Genomic DNA, 16,982 nt, shown 5'->3' with positions numbered 1-16,982 from the left:
CTAAGTCGACACCTGTGGAACCAGATAGGCTGCAGGAAACTACCGCTTGGACTCATTCACTCATACGGTGTTATCGTTCCGGGTTTAATTTTGGAGTTTTCCTTCTCCTAGTTCCCAGTGCCTGTACATTTTCCGTTGATGTCTAATACCATAGTTCCTTCGATGACTTCAACATTTCAATTCCTCTTTCCTCAAATAGGTTTGTGATGGTGACTAAACTACAGCCACAAGATGATATTTCTAATTCTTCTACGTAAAATCTTTAGTTTGCGGATTGCGATGGTATATTTGATAATTGTCGTGGCGTAAATAGACGTGCGCAGCAATTACACAGCAATATCGACTAAACAATGGACGAGGAAGAAATGCGCCTCAAGCCGAGATTTCAAGGGCATTTTATTTGGCTTGGTGATCGAGTTTATAGTTTACAGTTAATAGGTAATAACGTAAGTGATCGATTTGTTGTAATGCAATTCAATTTACAAAAAATGTTTATGTATCATCATCATCATAATTATCGCAGCCTATTAAGTACCCACAACGCTGCTCCAATTCGGGTTGGTGGGCTATAACGACTATTACCTCAATTAAGTAGTAATAAACGGGATCGACGGCTTGACGTGCTCTCCGAGGCACAGGGGCTGACAACTTCCAACTTCCTAACTCTGTGGGTGCCAAAGATTCTTTAATAAATAATACACAGCACCTTATACAATGTGGCCCGAACCGAGATTCCAACCAAAGACCTCGTGATACATAGTTGAAAATGCTAACCACTAAACCAACGAGGCAATATGTAGGTATGCGTATCAGCTTCTAATCCTACATCAAGTTGTTTACTATAGATCTCATAGGAGAGAGAATTATGAACTTATCCTCTCCCCGATACTTTGAAGCTGTTTCGACACGGGTTGGGATTACTCGTGAAGTTATTTTCTTTTCTTTATTCCACTACAAGGTTGCTCTTGTCTGTAATCTCACCTAGTGATAATCGATGATGCAGACTAAGATGAAAGCGTGCTAAAAGTTTTGGATTACAGCGAAAGCCATAACACTTCTTATTATTCGCGGCATCGCACCGAAACGTTTGGTGGCACGTCATTGTTGGTAGACGGTACACAATCTAGTAATGTTAAAAGCATTCCACCAGCCCAGACCAGTCACAATCACTTACCACTAGGTGAGATTGCAGTCAAGGGCTAACTTGTAGTGGAAAACAAAAAAAAATCTCCTACAGAATAACCTAGGTCAAAAACTGCTGAGTACTCCAAACATTGGGGTGCGTCGATTATTTATACGATACCTTATCCCTGCGGTTTTGGCTAAATTCCAGATGCAACTTTTCTATGTCACTGTACTAAGCGAAGCTATATTTACTAAGTACCACATAGTCGTAGGTAGTCAGAGGTCTACCCGACCTCCCTGGCGCAGCAGATAGCTCTGTGGTTTTAAGTGAAAGGTCCCGGGTTCTATCCCCAGCAGGGACATTCTGAAAATTTATAATTTCTATCGGCTTCACTTTCAGGGGACAGAGTTCGGATCAGCACGCACCTCTAACTTTTATGAGTTATGTGCTTTTTAAGTAATTAAAATATTTCCTTCAACAGTGAAGAAAAACATCGTGAGGAATCCTGCATGCCTGTGAGTTCTGCATAATGTGCTCAACGGCGTATAAAGTTCACCAATCCGCACTGGGCCAGCGCGATGGACTACGGCCTTAACCCTTCTTATTTTGGGAGCCGGGAGTAGAGTCGTGCCGTGTTGTGGGCCGGTAATGGGTTGATATGATGATGATGATAAATTTTCCCTGGTCTGGTCTGATAGACCAGAGAAAATGGCTTTTGACCATCCTGGCGACAAAGAGTTACTGCTAAGCGATTTAGCGTTCCGGTAAGATGTAGAGTAAAAACCTATCAGAGGTATGGGTTTAATATAACAGGTATCCCTAACAGGTTAGCCCATTACCAACTGCATCATCAGATGAGTTTGCAGTCAAGGGCTAACTTGTAGTTCAATAAAACAAACAAAATCGACATGCATGCTAGTTTTTTTTCTTTATCCCGCACCAACTTTCTACGACACGAAAGTCAAAAAGTTACATTTTTCTTTAGCCGCAGCATCTGTTCCATCAATGATGTTCTTCACTATGCGTTAGTCGCTAGCGTTTATTTACGCGACGCCCCACGGCGTTGGCTGGGTTCCAGAAGCTCACTAAAATAGCACCTTTGTCCATGTCATTGTACTAAATGAAACCCTACTCAACGTACACATGCCCTTTGTAACATCTAATGAAATACTCGTAATTCACTCTTTAACTGCTGAATCGATATAGAACGTAGTTACTTAGGTATCTGTTTTAACTGAGTCGAACAATTTAATGTATCGATGATATTGCACAAAAAGATCTTGAGAGGAAAGAAAGATTTGTCCAAAGTTTTACTATTAAGTAATAATTGAGGACCAAGCAGACCTCGATCTACTAAAAACCATCGCCTGTAAAAACCGCCACACTTCATAAGACCATGTCTTACAAAGTGCCGCTCCGTGTCGATGAACCTAAGACGTAGGTGTTAAACCTGCCTTTAATTACACCGGCAACCGTACCCCCCTTCAGACTGGAAAACAGCAATACTGCTTAGCGGCAGAAATAAGCATGGCGGTTATATTTCCCCGGATGAGCTCTGACACAATAGACTCTATTGCTACTAAAACTAGATAGATAAGAGTTTAGACCTTAAACGTATTTATTAGATTGTACTATCGTCGATTCGGGAAGCATCACCAATCTTATTATCGTCTTAAATCTCGCTACAGGCATCCTTACTCGTTGGAAAGGATTTTAGAAATTCGACGCTGCACCCTACTCCAAGGCTGGTTGGTGAGCTCTGACGATACGATTACAAATCATCGTCATCATCTGCAGTCTATTAAAACGTGCCACTGCTGAACGCAGGCCTCGTCTCTCATAGGAGAAACGGTTTTAGAGCATAGACCAACCAAGCTGTAGGTTGGTCAGTTGGTAGACTGTCACGCGTTTATCCACCATGTTCTCTGCAGCAAGGAGGAAAGGTCTCTACCATACGGAGGAATGGTAAAGGGAACATTCAATTTAAAACTCATTTAAACATTTGCAATTGCAGTCTTCGCAATTACGACTAAGACGTGATTTTTATAACTGTTGCTAAAACGTTGCCAATAGAAAAGTAGTTGTTGATCTTTTAAATTAAAGTAAGACATCTCAATTACCTACGAGTTATAAAATCTGAACAAAAAATCATCGCAATATTGATTTCTGTGATAAAAACAACTTCACGTTTCTACAAAGTTGGCTAGGTAGGTATTTATTTCAAAAGAATTTGATAGACAACCTAAACAATTGACAAGTTTTAAAAAGTATCTTCGCTCTTGAACTATCGTTCCATGTTTTTTCTTCCCAGTCCAATCTAAAGAACATTGTAAGGATGCGGAACAAACGAGCCCCTTTATCTAACCCGTCGCTTCATCAAAGTAGAAAAAGATGGTCGACCAACAAAAAGTGGGACGATTCGTTCGCCCAACCCTTTTATTTTGTTTCGCTGCGCTCTTTTTACTTTTATTCTAAAAATATCGCATTCACGAACCCATTTCGAAAGGAAACGTGATTCTGTCCAAGGTCAAGAGAATTAGTATTCGTATGGTGTGTTTGCAGTTTGACCGGACGCAAAAACTCGTTAATATGCTGCTTGTAGATTTTTTCAAACAATGATTAGAATTGCCGGAGTCGCCGCTCTTAATGTTTAGAAGTAAGTTATGTAATATAATGGATATAAATATGATAAGAAGATTAAAACTGGGAACAAAGAGATACATTTTATAATACCTACGTACCTACTTATCTAGCTGTATCAACTGTCTCGTTGGTCTATTGAATAGCATATTATATCTACGGATCCTGGTTTCGAATCCCAGGTCGTTTTTGGTACCAGCCGGGATTTATGAAATTGACGGTGCGTATCTCGGAGGTCACGAAAAGCGGTCGGTCCCGATTATTATCAATAACTTGTGATAATAGTTATTAAAGCCTGCCAACCCGCAATGGAGCAGCGTGGTGGGTTTATGATGATATGATGATGATTAAAAAGTTAAGTATAAGTTTAAATACTTAGATTTAACTTTATAATCATCTAGACAGATACTGAATAAGAAGTCAGGGACCGGTTCATAATACATATATAGATCGTACTACATATGGCACGAGATCGGCATCGAACTATTCAATATATAACTATGCTATTAAAGGTAAATTATCGTTTATATTCGAGATACATCATTGTCCTGTTAACGGCACAGTACTCGGCACATGTCTTTTCTCTCACAGAAGAAAAGGGTTTTAGATAGTTGCTACATTTTATATGCTCCACTGATCTTCATGAAATTTGACACTGAGAGATAACCCTAGAAGCTATTATCCTTCGCACTGCACTTTTATCCGTTTTTTTTCTGTAAAAGTAACAAAGAACCGATACCGAGCAATTAACTAAACTAAACTAAACGATAATTATTGTTAGTAAAATAATACAGCAAAGCAAAGCTAGCGAGTGCGCGGTCACCTACAGAGAAAAACATGTACTGGGACCCTGTACAAGTTGAAGTTGCCTTGAAGGCCAAAAAATTCACGGAAAAAGAGCACCTGAAATACAAAGGAATGGTTGATAATATAAGAGAGTGCACCGGTCATACCTATTCGGAACTCAATAATTATTTGGAGATCGCACACAATGATGCCCGGTGATTTAATTCAGAAATGAATATCATTTTTATAAGAATTTGTGCGAGTAGGGATTTAACTCCTAAACAATCGCTTTATTTCACCAAAAGGTATTGTCTCAGTGCGATGCAGATGGGTGGACTCTTCAAATTAATCAGGCGCCGGAATACCTGAAGGTCCGGAATTGCGAGAAACTCGAGTGAATCACTCTAAATGAAAAGCCATACAAAGTTGGTCGCAAAATAGGGGAACAAATGAGCAAGATTTTATTTTCGACTAACGATAGGTACCGATATCTCAACAATACATTTTATCTCGGAAAGTCTTTTGAATAAAGATGCTTTAAAACCCTGGAAACTTACATTAAGTAGATCCTTCATTTACTTATAAATGCAGTTTAATTGGAGAAAGCGCTCAGGCCGCGATTGTCAGAGAGTCGCAGGTTCAAATCCTGTCGGTTCCGAATTTTTTTTATATGCATTTTAAATTTATAAAAATATTAAGATTGTTTAAATACTAACTTCCAATCAAAAGATTTGTTGAAATTACTAATTAGTTAGTAAACAATCTTCCAACAATTACAGGTAAATACAGTAAAAAAAATAACAAAATTTCATACTCTCCTTGTATCTTCCAACCTGTTTATCGTTCGATTATCTATATGACCCCATCTATAATTTTACGTACGTGAAATTATAGATTATTGTTAAAACATATAACGTTGTTTCATAGCAGAGCGTTAAATATAAAATTCACTTATTTTTTATTAACCGTCCTCAGACCTATTCCAACATTTATAGTTCTCTAACAATGTAATTTACTCTGGACTGCCTGAGGTGGGCTTAACGCTGTCTCGTCGCTAATGAGACGTAGCGTCTGTTATATTATTGTTATTGTCATGAGTGTGATGTAGAATTTATAAAGCCGGCATCCAAGTCATAACCTCAAAACCGGGGCCGTCGAGCCGCCGGAAAGACAGTAGGGGAGCACGCAGCCGCTCAATGTTGTCGCGCATGCGTCCTGCTCTTCAACCCACCAGAGAACTATCCACGCTGCACAAAGCCGGAACAGACCCGATGACTCGCACTAACCGGGTACGAGATTAACGAATCACGACACCCGGTCGCGTTAAAAAACCATCTTATACTAGTGGCAAATACGAGCATGTGATAAGACTAAAAGCGATAAAATATTTAACGTAGTGTTTCTTTTCTGTGCGACGTAATCCAGTATCATGTACAAGACCGTAAGACACGGCGAAAACAGTCTTCAGTACACCATACTTCCGCAAACTGAGGAAGTGCTGAGCAATAGTGGATTAAAGGGCAAAGGCCGAGATTACAGCCCCTCCATCCATATGAGACGTGCTAATAGAAAGTTCGCGTTAAAGTTCGTCTTATTTATAGTAGTAGGGCTTTTAGTTTCGATAGGATTTGCATCAATTCCAGTTTACAGTGTTCTGTATGCACGAAGGATTCAACAAAATCAACATGAAGCTATGACTTTACTGGCATCCCGGCAGGATGTTTTGATATCACGGAAAAACGAATTGAACAATTTCCCCGAAGAATCATCGACAGAAAAAAAAAGCCTCGAATCCAGTGTTGCATCTTTAACGTCAACTACAACTACCTTTAAGTCTAACCCAACGACAGGGAATAGTGAAAAAGGAACTACGCCACCATGGAATATGCCCGCTCTCAGATCATGGAAGTTCTCGTCATCTTCTACGACTGTCCAGCCAATCCCAACTGAAGATACTGCAGAAATTCCTCTCGCCAGAAAACCCTCTGAAAGTGTCCGTTTACTAGATCATTACATGTCCATGTCAGTGAAGCCATGGGAGAAAGATACCATTATTAGAGCGACAGTAACCCCACAGCCAGTCACAGTCCGAAATGTTTTTAGACACTACTCCCGAGCCTTTAACCCTTCAGAAAAACCAGTTACCTCAATTCCCAAACTATTTGAGGACGTCCTGATAACTACAAAATCAACTACTACGCAAACTCCGATGACTACGGAAATAGCACAAACAAGTGAAAATTCCAAGTTACAGGATTTGAAGGATACAATTTTATCCGTAGACGACGATGATGAGTTCAAGGAATCTTTAGAGGTTGACGAAGTGTTTTCTCTGCCTCCATTGAAGCCTGACACTGCTGCGCCGGCTACCGATGCAGATGAAGTAACAGTTTCGAAAGCAACTGAAGGTAGCTGGTACGGCGGTCGGTTGCCATTCCTCAATACCTCGCAATATTTCCAATGGACGGTAAGCACGATTACGAATTACCTAACTTATGTAATATTTATATTTACGTGAGCGTGTATTGCGTGATCGATATACTCGTAATCAATTGCTAAGGTAGTACAAATTATGAAATAGCTAAATTACTTAGTTAACTTTACGTCGTGATTGTTCGATTACGAAAAAAACGTTACAAAAACTACTTATGTACCTATTACTTAAGTAGCAAATACTTAGGGATACTTAGGGTACTTTCGTATGTATCAAAAACTGTAACTTATAAGTAGAAATCAATTTATTTAAGTAAATACTTATTAGGTATATTTTCAAACATCCTTATAATCTCACTCATGACATTCTCATAATAAGACACCGGGAGAGCCTTCTCTCATCCCTATGTCGTCAGTATATTCAAATAGCACTTAAATCTACGACTAGAGCTTGGATTATTATCAGATAGCTGGTGGGCTACCTGATTTCTGGTTCTTACAAATTCGTTCTTGTCACATCAATGTAAATAGGCATCTTTTTCCAAGGGTGATCCTAGATAACATACAATAAGTATAAATCGAGTTCTACTGCCTAACTCCTACCTCCAAAATTATGTTCTGATGTTCGTTAAAAAAAAAGGGACTGCCCATACAATAATTTGCGTGAGTGGTTTCCCAAAACAATCAACTGCGTAATACAAACAACTTATTATATTTAGGTATACGCTAGCTAAAACTTTAACTTGAATAGCATTTAAAATCTTTTAAATTTACACAATTGTAAATTTAAGACAGCTGATCGATCATATAGACGCTTTCGAGATGTGAAAGAAAATGCTGCGGATTCTGTGAACAAAGCATAGAAACAACGCATTCTTTCAGAAGAACTATTTCAAGACTATCTGTCTTACGAGGACCAGCAGAGACAAGTGCCATAGTGATCACTAACTAGGAAAGAGAATTCATGTCTTCGACACAAAAGTGCACGAAGCTTTAGGTTTTACAAAAAGCGGAGCTCGTTCAGGCTTATCGCACGAAATAAGCCTTAACTACGTTGGGCAGGGGGTCACAATCCTCAGCATTGAGTAGCACGACGCATAGTGAGAGAGAGATAGAAAATATTTTACCTTATACTTATCTATAAACCTTCAAGCACTAACATAAGATGTTAGGTAGATACAGAAATCGCAAATTTGTTCGTGCTTCAGAAGGTTTTACATAATATTTGCATGCATTTATGTAAACTACGCCTTGTCTTTATTCAAATCCCGTCAAGCTCCTCCATCACTAATCTTTAGATCAAGATAATATTCAAATATAATTTACATGCAACTCTTCCTAGGTATTTGCTAGCATTTAAGTACCTACCTTCTTTCCCTCTTAGAGATCACGTAGCCGTCAATCATGATACTTATGTACAACCGCGCTCTATTTGAGGCTGCATCATCAGGGCACCACTGACATCGAGCAAGAACTGTTTCTCAATTTCGGTTTTGAAATAGATTGATCGTTAGGTACCTACTTGAGAAGGTACCTGTCTTGTCATGTCCAACGTTTTCATTAGTACCAAGCTTAATTCTTGGCGGAGCGTTATAGTTTATGCTATAGGCAGTAATAACTTGTAACATATTAAATCAATGGCTATAGGTATAAACTTTCTTAAATTTCACACCTACTAAATACAGTGAACGAAAAAGAAAAATATATGATGCTCTATTCGTTAGTCGAAAGTCAGACATATCGATGAAAATTGGTGTTTAGGATGCCAGTTTAAAGGATAAAAAAACATCGTTCAGGATTTATAAAAATATATTTATTTATTTTCTCATTGAGGTCTCCATCTTAATTTCCTTTATTATTTTTATTTCTATATATTTTATATAATATCATTATTTCTGAGAATTATACAAAATCGACATAAAAATAAAGCATTGTATAATTATTGAGAAAAAGCTTATTTTTATATAATTATTGGATACAGTTTGACCCGCGGTAACTATGGACGTTATGTACAAATTAAGTTTAACTATGCCCGTTGCCCATCGCCTACGTCGAATGCCTAGTGATTTAAGCTATGTTAAAGCTATGTTTATGTAGTGATAAAAACGTGTGACAAACTCTTAGGTGATAACTGTCAGTGAACTGTTGATGTATGCCTAGGAGTCTCCTTAGATTAATCAAACGTCGTTATTTGATGAAAGAAGATGAACCGTAATGTAGTATTGACATAATTATTACCTTTCTAGTTGGTGCAATTAATGATCAAGATTTGTTATTTTGCCAGGGTTACACTACCGAAGACAACTTTCTGCCGTTGCTAGCGGCAGCAATGGTATGCACGGTGGTGGGATTTTTACTATATTTAGTATTGAAGACCTTCGCGCGTCGCTGCAGAAGCACTAGTGCCTCCGCACAAATTGGGGTAATTATACTTAACTAGTGGGTGATAAAACCTAGTGGCTTACAGCTGCGGCCTGTCTTTCGGGGGGCCGAGTTCGTTTTAATTGAAGCAATTATAATAACACTTAATTTAATGGTGAAGGAAAACATCGTGTATGCCTGAGAGTTCTCCATAACTTTGATGGTGGACTAGCTTCGGCCTAATCCCTTCTCGTTCTAAAAGGTTAACTATAGGTACCCAACACTGCAATTGGTTGCGCATTATAAAACGAGCCCCATTTTTCAGAAAGTAGATGCTGAAATGCGAGTGGATGAAGCGTCTTCTAAGTTTTGTACATCTGTTGAGAGTTCCTATGAAAATTTCGTAGTGTGCAAGTACGACTTTACTCGTCTTGAATGTGTCACCAAAATTATATCACCTATATTATCTAGTTAATTTAATAATAATATTAAGGAACCCGCGTTAAACGGTGCGGTGTCACTATTCCAGCATTTTGGGACCCTGACGTTCCGTTCTCCGAACTATCTGCCACGCCCATTGCCACTTTAGCTTCGTGACTCGTTAAGCTATGTCGGGATCCCTGGTGTTCCTACGGATCACCTCATTTCTCACGCAGCGTTGGTCGGCTCCTAACGATGTGGATTGACGACATCAAACAAGTCGCTGAGAGCCGGACTGTGACCGTGGGTTTCGAAACTCCCCACAAAAGACCTATGTCAAGCAGTGGACGTCATGCTGATGTGATGGTGATGTTGAAGCTTTAACGATTATTAAAGATCACGTAATAACATATTGCCAAATTATAATGTTAGAACTCATTCATACACTTAATTCGTGATGCATAATACATGACCCTTGTTCTAGAAGTTAACCTCCGATCTACAAGCGGATGACAAAACTAATCTGCTGACAGCGGAAAATCCAGAAGAGACGGAGGAGTGAACCCTCGAATCGCTTATAAGCTTGCTCCCAAAAGAATGTAATGCAGCGGGTAGGCAACACTGCTGGTTCCTTTAATAGTAATGGCTTCGTATTTTTACGCACACAACCTAAAACTCCACATAATCAAGACAGTTGCCTACTAAGGTACTTACTACAGCGTTTAAAATGTTATGGAATTGAAGGAAATGATATAATATAGGAAATACTAAAGCCCGAAGTTGCGTTAATGTTTTTATGTGTATTAATATTCAAGGAAAGTGGATATTAATGAATTGCAATTGTTCAATTTTAATATTATTATCAGTCATATGACGGAACTGAAAGCAAAAATATTCCAATCGCTCACACAAACAAAGGGCTGGCCTTCTACCATCTCAAAAAGCAGTTTTTTTGTAAAGTGATCTAATTAAAAGAGAAAGACTGATTGTGACACGACAGCAATATGGCATAATACTGCTCTTAGCGATGATAGTAGGACCCTGGACTCTTTTTTGCTTTGCAATGACATTCAAATCTTAAAAACTACAGTAATAAACTAACAAGTTAACATAGTTAATAGTTATTGGGAAAGTGTAATTGACGTCACAAAATAGGTTTTACTATTTATCTAAATGTCATAGTTAATAAGCTTGGACGATGATTAGCCCTGATTATCTTGAAACTCGTTTTACGATTACCTATTTATTCGCCATACTGCAATTTGAAGTTTTACAGCATCTTTAGCGCCCTTAGACTTACTGGATTTCTCAAATCCAATAAGTCAACGTCATTATTTAATATAATGACTTAATAAACCCATGCAGATGTGAAGTTTACTGAAACTACGCAATCGATGTGTGACGTTTGATCATCCATAAGTTTTATGGAAGACCGACTGACGACTTTACACATCTAGCAGATTGACTCGATGCTGGAAGTTTCGCGTGATTATTATATTTATTTCAACAGTTGTTGCTATTGACTGACCTACTCCAGCTCAATTTGTGTATGCCAATAGTGAAATAGTGCCTGCCAATCAAATAACAAAGGTTGTCAAATGACAACGTCTATGAACTCGTACAAATCTAATAGAAATAGGACAAGAAAATGGCAGACAAATTATCTCGTGTCGCGCATGTTAGCCGTACTGAAACGGACTTTTGTCGATGTCCGCACTTTGGCTTCACTGGCAGGAGCTGCTATACCAACAATAAACTTATCTGGCCCGATAGCCAAAATGTGACAAGTGACAGCATAGGTACCAGTTGAAACATCAATTGGCTCGGTGGTCGCTGGCATTTCGCATAGGATAATAGTGCTGCTGCCAGATAAGTTTGTGGGACTATACTTAGGTTCGCATCGATTACCTTCTGAAGACACCGGAAACTTCATTTTAGGTCGACCATCTCGTTGCTACAGATTTATCAGAGACACCGGAGTGCCTAGTGTGAAATTACCTACGTTTACTTAGTTATCCGATCGCGGGAAAGTTAACTACGATTTGTATGAAATCGAAGGAGCACCATCTAGTTACTATACTCGGAAACAGTATCTATTGTCTTTTGAAAATCCCACACTAGGCATTCAGGCGTTTACACGAAGCAGAATAAGTATTCTGTAACTTTACAGACAGTTGCTAACTAATGGCTTTTTTTTTGTACTCGTAAAAAAATTGCGATAAGACCACAGGCGCGGCGCTGTTATAATATGCGTTTTGTAGGAACACGAGCGCTTGGCAACGTATTGGAAAAGTTACCGAATACAGGGGCTAGTTTACAAAGTGGTTTGTGAAAAGAAACTTAGTAATAATTTCGTTTGAACAATGTTCAAAATTCGCTCTTCGTGGCTCGTTTTTGTTTTAAACCTTTTGACGAACTCAAAATATCTTAGATAGTTGAAGATAGTTGCTTATCCATTGCTACTTAAAATTAATCAGGCACTGTAGTGTTTGACATGAAAGTATGGGCAAGGTCACTGTCTAAGGGGACTGCAAACCAATACTGCCGACTTAACATACGGCTTTAAGTATGTAACTCTGCGCAAATATAAGCTAAGTCTAAGAACGCCGCGCAGGTTTACAGGCCAGCCATCATTTTTGGCGAGTAGTCTCCTGTAAATCCGTTAAAATATTTTTACTCTCAGTGCCTATTTGTACATAACGAAATTTTAGCTAGGGCTTTTCACCGAAAGCCTTTGAAGATTGCTTATTCAGAGATACGATATAATATTCTGTAATTAAGTATATTTTGTAATCACCTAGATTTTGACTGTAAATTAGGTAAAGTCCAATGCCAAAGCTACCAAAATTATTTTTGTTACGAGTGTAATTCTACAACGTATTTTATTGGAAGTCATTTTACCATAAAGGCTGAAGACTGTAGATGCCATCTAGAATCAACCAAACATTTTTAGAGTTCATTCGACATTAGAAGATATCAGGCTACTTTTTGATTTTATGTTTATAAGCTTAGACATTCATGAACGTTTTTGTATTATTATAATAAAGTTTTTAAAAATATTATTTAGATCTACAATCTGCATGAAGCTATAACGATTTTATGGACAGAAAGTGAAGCGAAAGTTATTATTCTAATGATTTCGGTCACGCTCCGAAATGAATAAAATCTATCTAATCCAAAATTGAGTACCTAATGCTATGATTTTCCTTCTTTACCCTTCATAACACCCTATAAAGCATCAGGTGTCTGTCAAATGAAAAGTGACACCCATTTGGCAATATATTTCGCACTAAAAATTCTTAGATGAAAGCCTTACGTAAATAAACTTAAGCAAGTTCTTACTTCAGCAGTTACCCACATTTTTGGAACACACTTTTCGTTAAAACCTAGTGTACCTACCTGCGCATCCTATGAAGACTACATTATTAAGTTATTATGTCTTGGTTTATGAGGAATTTTTGACATTTTTTTAATAAGAACCATTGTAAACCCAAATTGTTAACTTACACTTATTTTAAAGCACAAAGTTCAAAGCACACGCGGACTGTACTTCTAAATAAAATGTCAACGAACACTCGACTGCTAAGGTTCTGTTTAGGATGAGCACCACAGAATTCTATAGTTTAACCTTACCTACTTTGTGTTAGCAAATTTAGTCATAATATAATTATGTACCAATTTTTTCTGTGCGTATTTCTTGACCGCCATGTTGGATTAGTTATGACATAAATGGTCTATGACACGCGGAAGATTAATGCCACGCAAACGACGCCGTATCAGTACCAAACTATCAGTAAGGATAGGCATGGTAAGAGTTATAAAAAACCTACCCACAAGTATTTATAACTCATACTACAATTATTTCATGTGCATACCCTCTATGCACGCCACTGCAAACTATTTAGTAACGGAATAGATAAAATTTATATTAATTCCAAAAAAAACATAACTACTGAAGTATTCGGTTAAAAAATTTAAATAGTATCTAAGCAACCTTAAATACCTCCATGTAACAAAGAAAATTAATAACCACAGCGTAAACCATCCGTGATCTATTTGATCATCAGATTGCAATCAGTGATCACTGTCTGTACGTAAGACTCTTTAGCTAAGTTGGGAACAGATAGCGTAGTCCAACTGTCAGGCTTGCAGCATCAGGTTATGATAACCATAGTATTGCTGCGTCATTAAGGTGAGTTATGGAACGTAATTGCAAGTCGATAAGAATATATTTTGGAACTTAAATCCAAGCACCAACTGAATAAAGCGAATATACCTCATAAAACTTAACGGGTGTTCAACTAACATATCTAAGAACCACAGCGATTCTTATTGAAATAAAAAAACCGGCTTCAAATATATCGATCCGTTTTATAGTGGGACAGACATAAACACAGACATAGTGCAACAAAATAATCAGACTTAAAACACCACTCTTTGCGTCATGGGTTAAAAATAACTATTTTTAATACGTAGATACCTTCCTATATCATATCTCTGAACATCCCAATTGTATGTCTCGTCAGTATTAACAATTCCTGTGGTATTTCAAAATAATATATATTTTTTTTTTATTTAGTAGAAATAAGATGGATCTAATATGAACCTTGGTGTTATCGGTTTCAATGTCTTCATTTCCTCCATCTTGATTGTATGATTTTGTATAGAATAAGACTGATATAGGATTGCGTTGTATACCAGTAATTCGGGATGTTGAATTTTTAGTGTTGGACATATTTTTGTAACGGCACTATTTATTTTAATACCCTTTGTGTGCTATAATATGAATCAATGTTAATATAGATAAGATGGTCTGGTGTGAGCAGCGGGAGGTATAGATAGTTAAGTAATTGGAACAATCTGGAAGGTAGGTATATATTAAATGCAGGAACGTATGTAACACTTGATCAAATGAATGTAAAACTAGGAGAGGTACAAAATACCCGAAGATATTATGTTGATCATGTAAACAAAGCGACCGCGACGCGTTCAGTGTGTATATATTATACTACAGAGTATAATCAAAGCATTGTATATCCCTCATCGAGGCTAAGCTGTTATTTATTACTTTTGTCACCTCGATTTTGTGATGTCCTAATGCTTAACCAATTCGATATCTTACAACAATTGATCAATTTAAATTTATTGATATTTTCTTTTCGCTGAACATTATGTAACGATAGATTTATGTATTATAAATAACACAAACTGGTCTCTTATAATTTTAAACAAAAATCGCATGATAAACCTTTGTATACACATAATAGTGTTTTGTATGTCCTAATATTTAGAGGGTAGGCGGTAGGGTCACAAAAAACAGACAGCCTTAACGTTCAAAAGTTTTCATAGCGTAGTTTACTCTAACGTTACTTTTGAATTTATTTGTACTCATTCGACCAAGTGTTACTTCTACTTCAGGATGCCTATTGTTAGACTTTCTACCTACGTTTACTTATTCGATCACGTGAATGTTAACAGCGATTTGTATGGAATCGATAGAGCGCCATCTAGTTAAAATACTGGAAAACAGTAACTTTCATATCTGTAGTTAACTTACACGCACTCGAATAAGTAAACGTAGATAGAAAATCTCACACAAGGCACTCTACTTAGTCCGCATAGTGTTAGGTATGTTGCGATGGTATTGATCGAAAAATAAACATTTTATTAAGAACCGTTTGCGCATTAACTTTTATAAAACCATAAAGCCATTGCATCACGCTAGCAATATTTTATATCATACAAAATGTATATCGCACATAATATATTTATAGATGTTAAGTTTATAGTAGCTTTTGTGTAATAGTTTGTCTTGAGGCAGTGTGATTTTAAATGCTGGAACACCCACCATGTACATAATGAAATAAATTGTTTTCCCACCAAATCCTTATTTTTTCTGTCCCGACATAAACTCATGGAGCATGAGTTTGGTAACATTTATGCCAATACTACCAGGGCCCCGAATCTGTGCCATTGAAATATTGACATATTTTATGAAATGATTGTAAAACTTTAGGTGACAAACTGTTGTTAATGTACTCATCAACCATAGTTTTTCATCCAAAATTTGGCAGTCACTAGAATCAAGCCACATTCTGCGATACTTCGCAAAAACTCATTTGATTCAAAGTTACGCCTAAATAGCCAACAGTCACAGGCAGTCCACGAGCAAATCCAATACCTTAGTACCGTAGGACAGTAAAATAACTAACCTAAAACTTTACTTAATGTTAAATCGTTAACATTCAGTAAAGTTAAGTTACTTAATGTTATACTTAATCTAAAAATATAAATAAAAGCAATTTATTTTAATTGACTTATATTGTAGAAAATTCCAAATATTGCAACCATTTTAAACATAAGTTAAACCTAACTTATAACTATAACGTAAAACTAAATCTTACATATTATTTTACAATAAATAAGAACGTATTTATCCTTTTTGTTGTTAATTCATAGTATATAATTAGTTAACTAAAATATACACCATATGTGGTAATAATTTACAAGCATATAATATGTAAATAATATTATAAGTATTAGTAATAATAATTTGATAAATTAAATCTCACTTTATATGGGTCCGATACGAAATGTATAAACCACATTACTTAGGGACGAAGCTTTTATTTACCATCATCATGTAGTATTTTCTAGTATTTATTTCCGATTAAAATTTTGCTACCCAATTAGAGTATCGAACCCTGAAATAAAAACATTCACACAATGAATTCTACATTCAGTAGGAATACAAAATTTAGTAGGATGACAAAATTTAATCCCACTTCAAACATTTTGTATCGCTAGCAAACACATGAACAACGTAATACTATTTATTTGTAATACAAAAACCTTGGTATTGTCATATACTTCTATTGATCGTACTTTGAGCCATTTTGTGAACATTTTATTTATTAGCAATTTCTTAAGTCACATCCAGTTCTTCTTACTTTTACATTATATTACAAACAACTCCTACTCATTAACGGGGTTTGAGGAAACTTATTACAGGGGTTAGAATATGGTAGAACAATATTTTAGATACAGGGTTAACTTTTACCGACGATTTTTTAAAATTACGAATCAGGCATCAATGTAAGGTAGTTTATTAATAAGCTTATTGAAACTACCGAGACTCTTCCTGGTAGTTTAAGAATAACATTTATTAATTAATATAAAAAAATAAAAATTCTAAATATGTAGACTCGAGAAAACC

General features: G+C 36.8%; 1 protein-coding gene across 1 annotated transcript; it reads left to right on the top strand.

The window, feature by feature from the left end:
* Positions 1-5,827: 5,827 nt before the first annotated feature.
* On the top strand, positions 5,828-12,779 carry LOC120631698. The gene is made up of 3 exons (XM_039901373.1): positions 5,828-7,019; positions 9,270-9,407; positions 10,254-12,779. The coding sequence occupies exons 1-3, from the start codon at positions 5,982-5,984 to the stop codon at positions 10,326-10,328; spliced, it is 1,251 nt and encodes a 416-aa protein (XP_039757307.1). The 5' UTR covers positions 5,828-5,981; the 3' UTR covers positions 10,329-12,779.
* Positions 12,780-16,982: the final 4,203 nt, after the last annotated feature.

Source organism: Pararge aegeria, chromosome 18 (assembly GCF_905163445.1).
Source record: "Pararge aegeria chromosome 18, ilParAegt1.1, whole genome shotgun sequence".
In the NCBI taxonomy this organism is placed as follows: domain Eukaryota; kingdom Metazoa; phylum Arthropoda; class Insecta; order Lepidoptera; family Nymphalidae; genus Pararge; species Pararge aegeria.
Note: the sequence above shows the minus strand (reverse complement) of the source record. Positions and strands in the feature narration are given on the sequence as shown.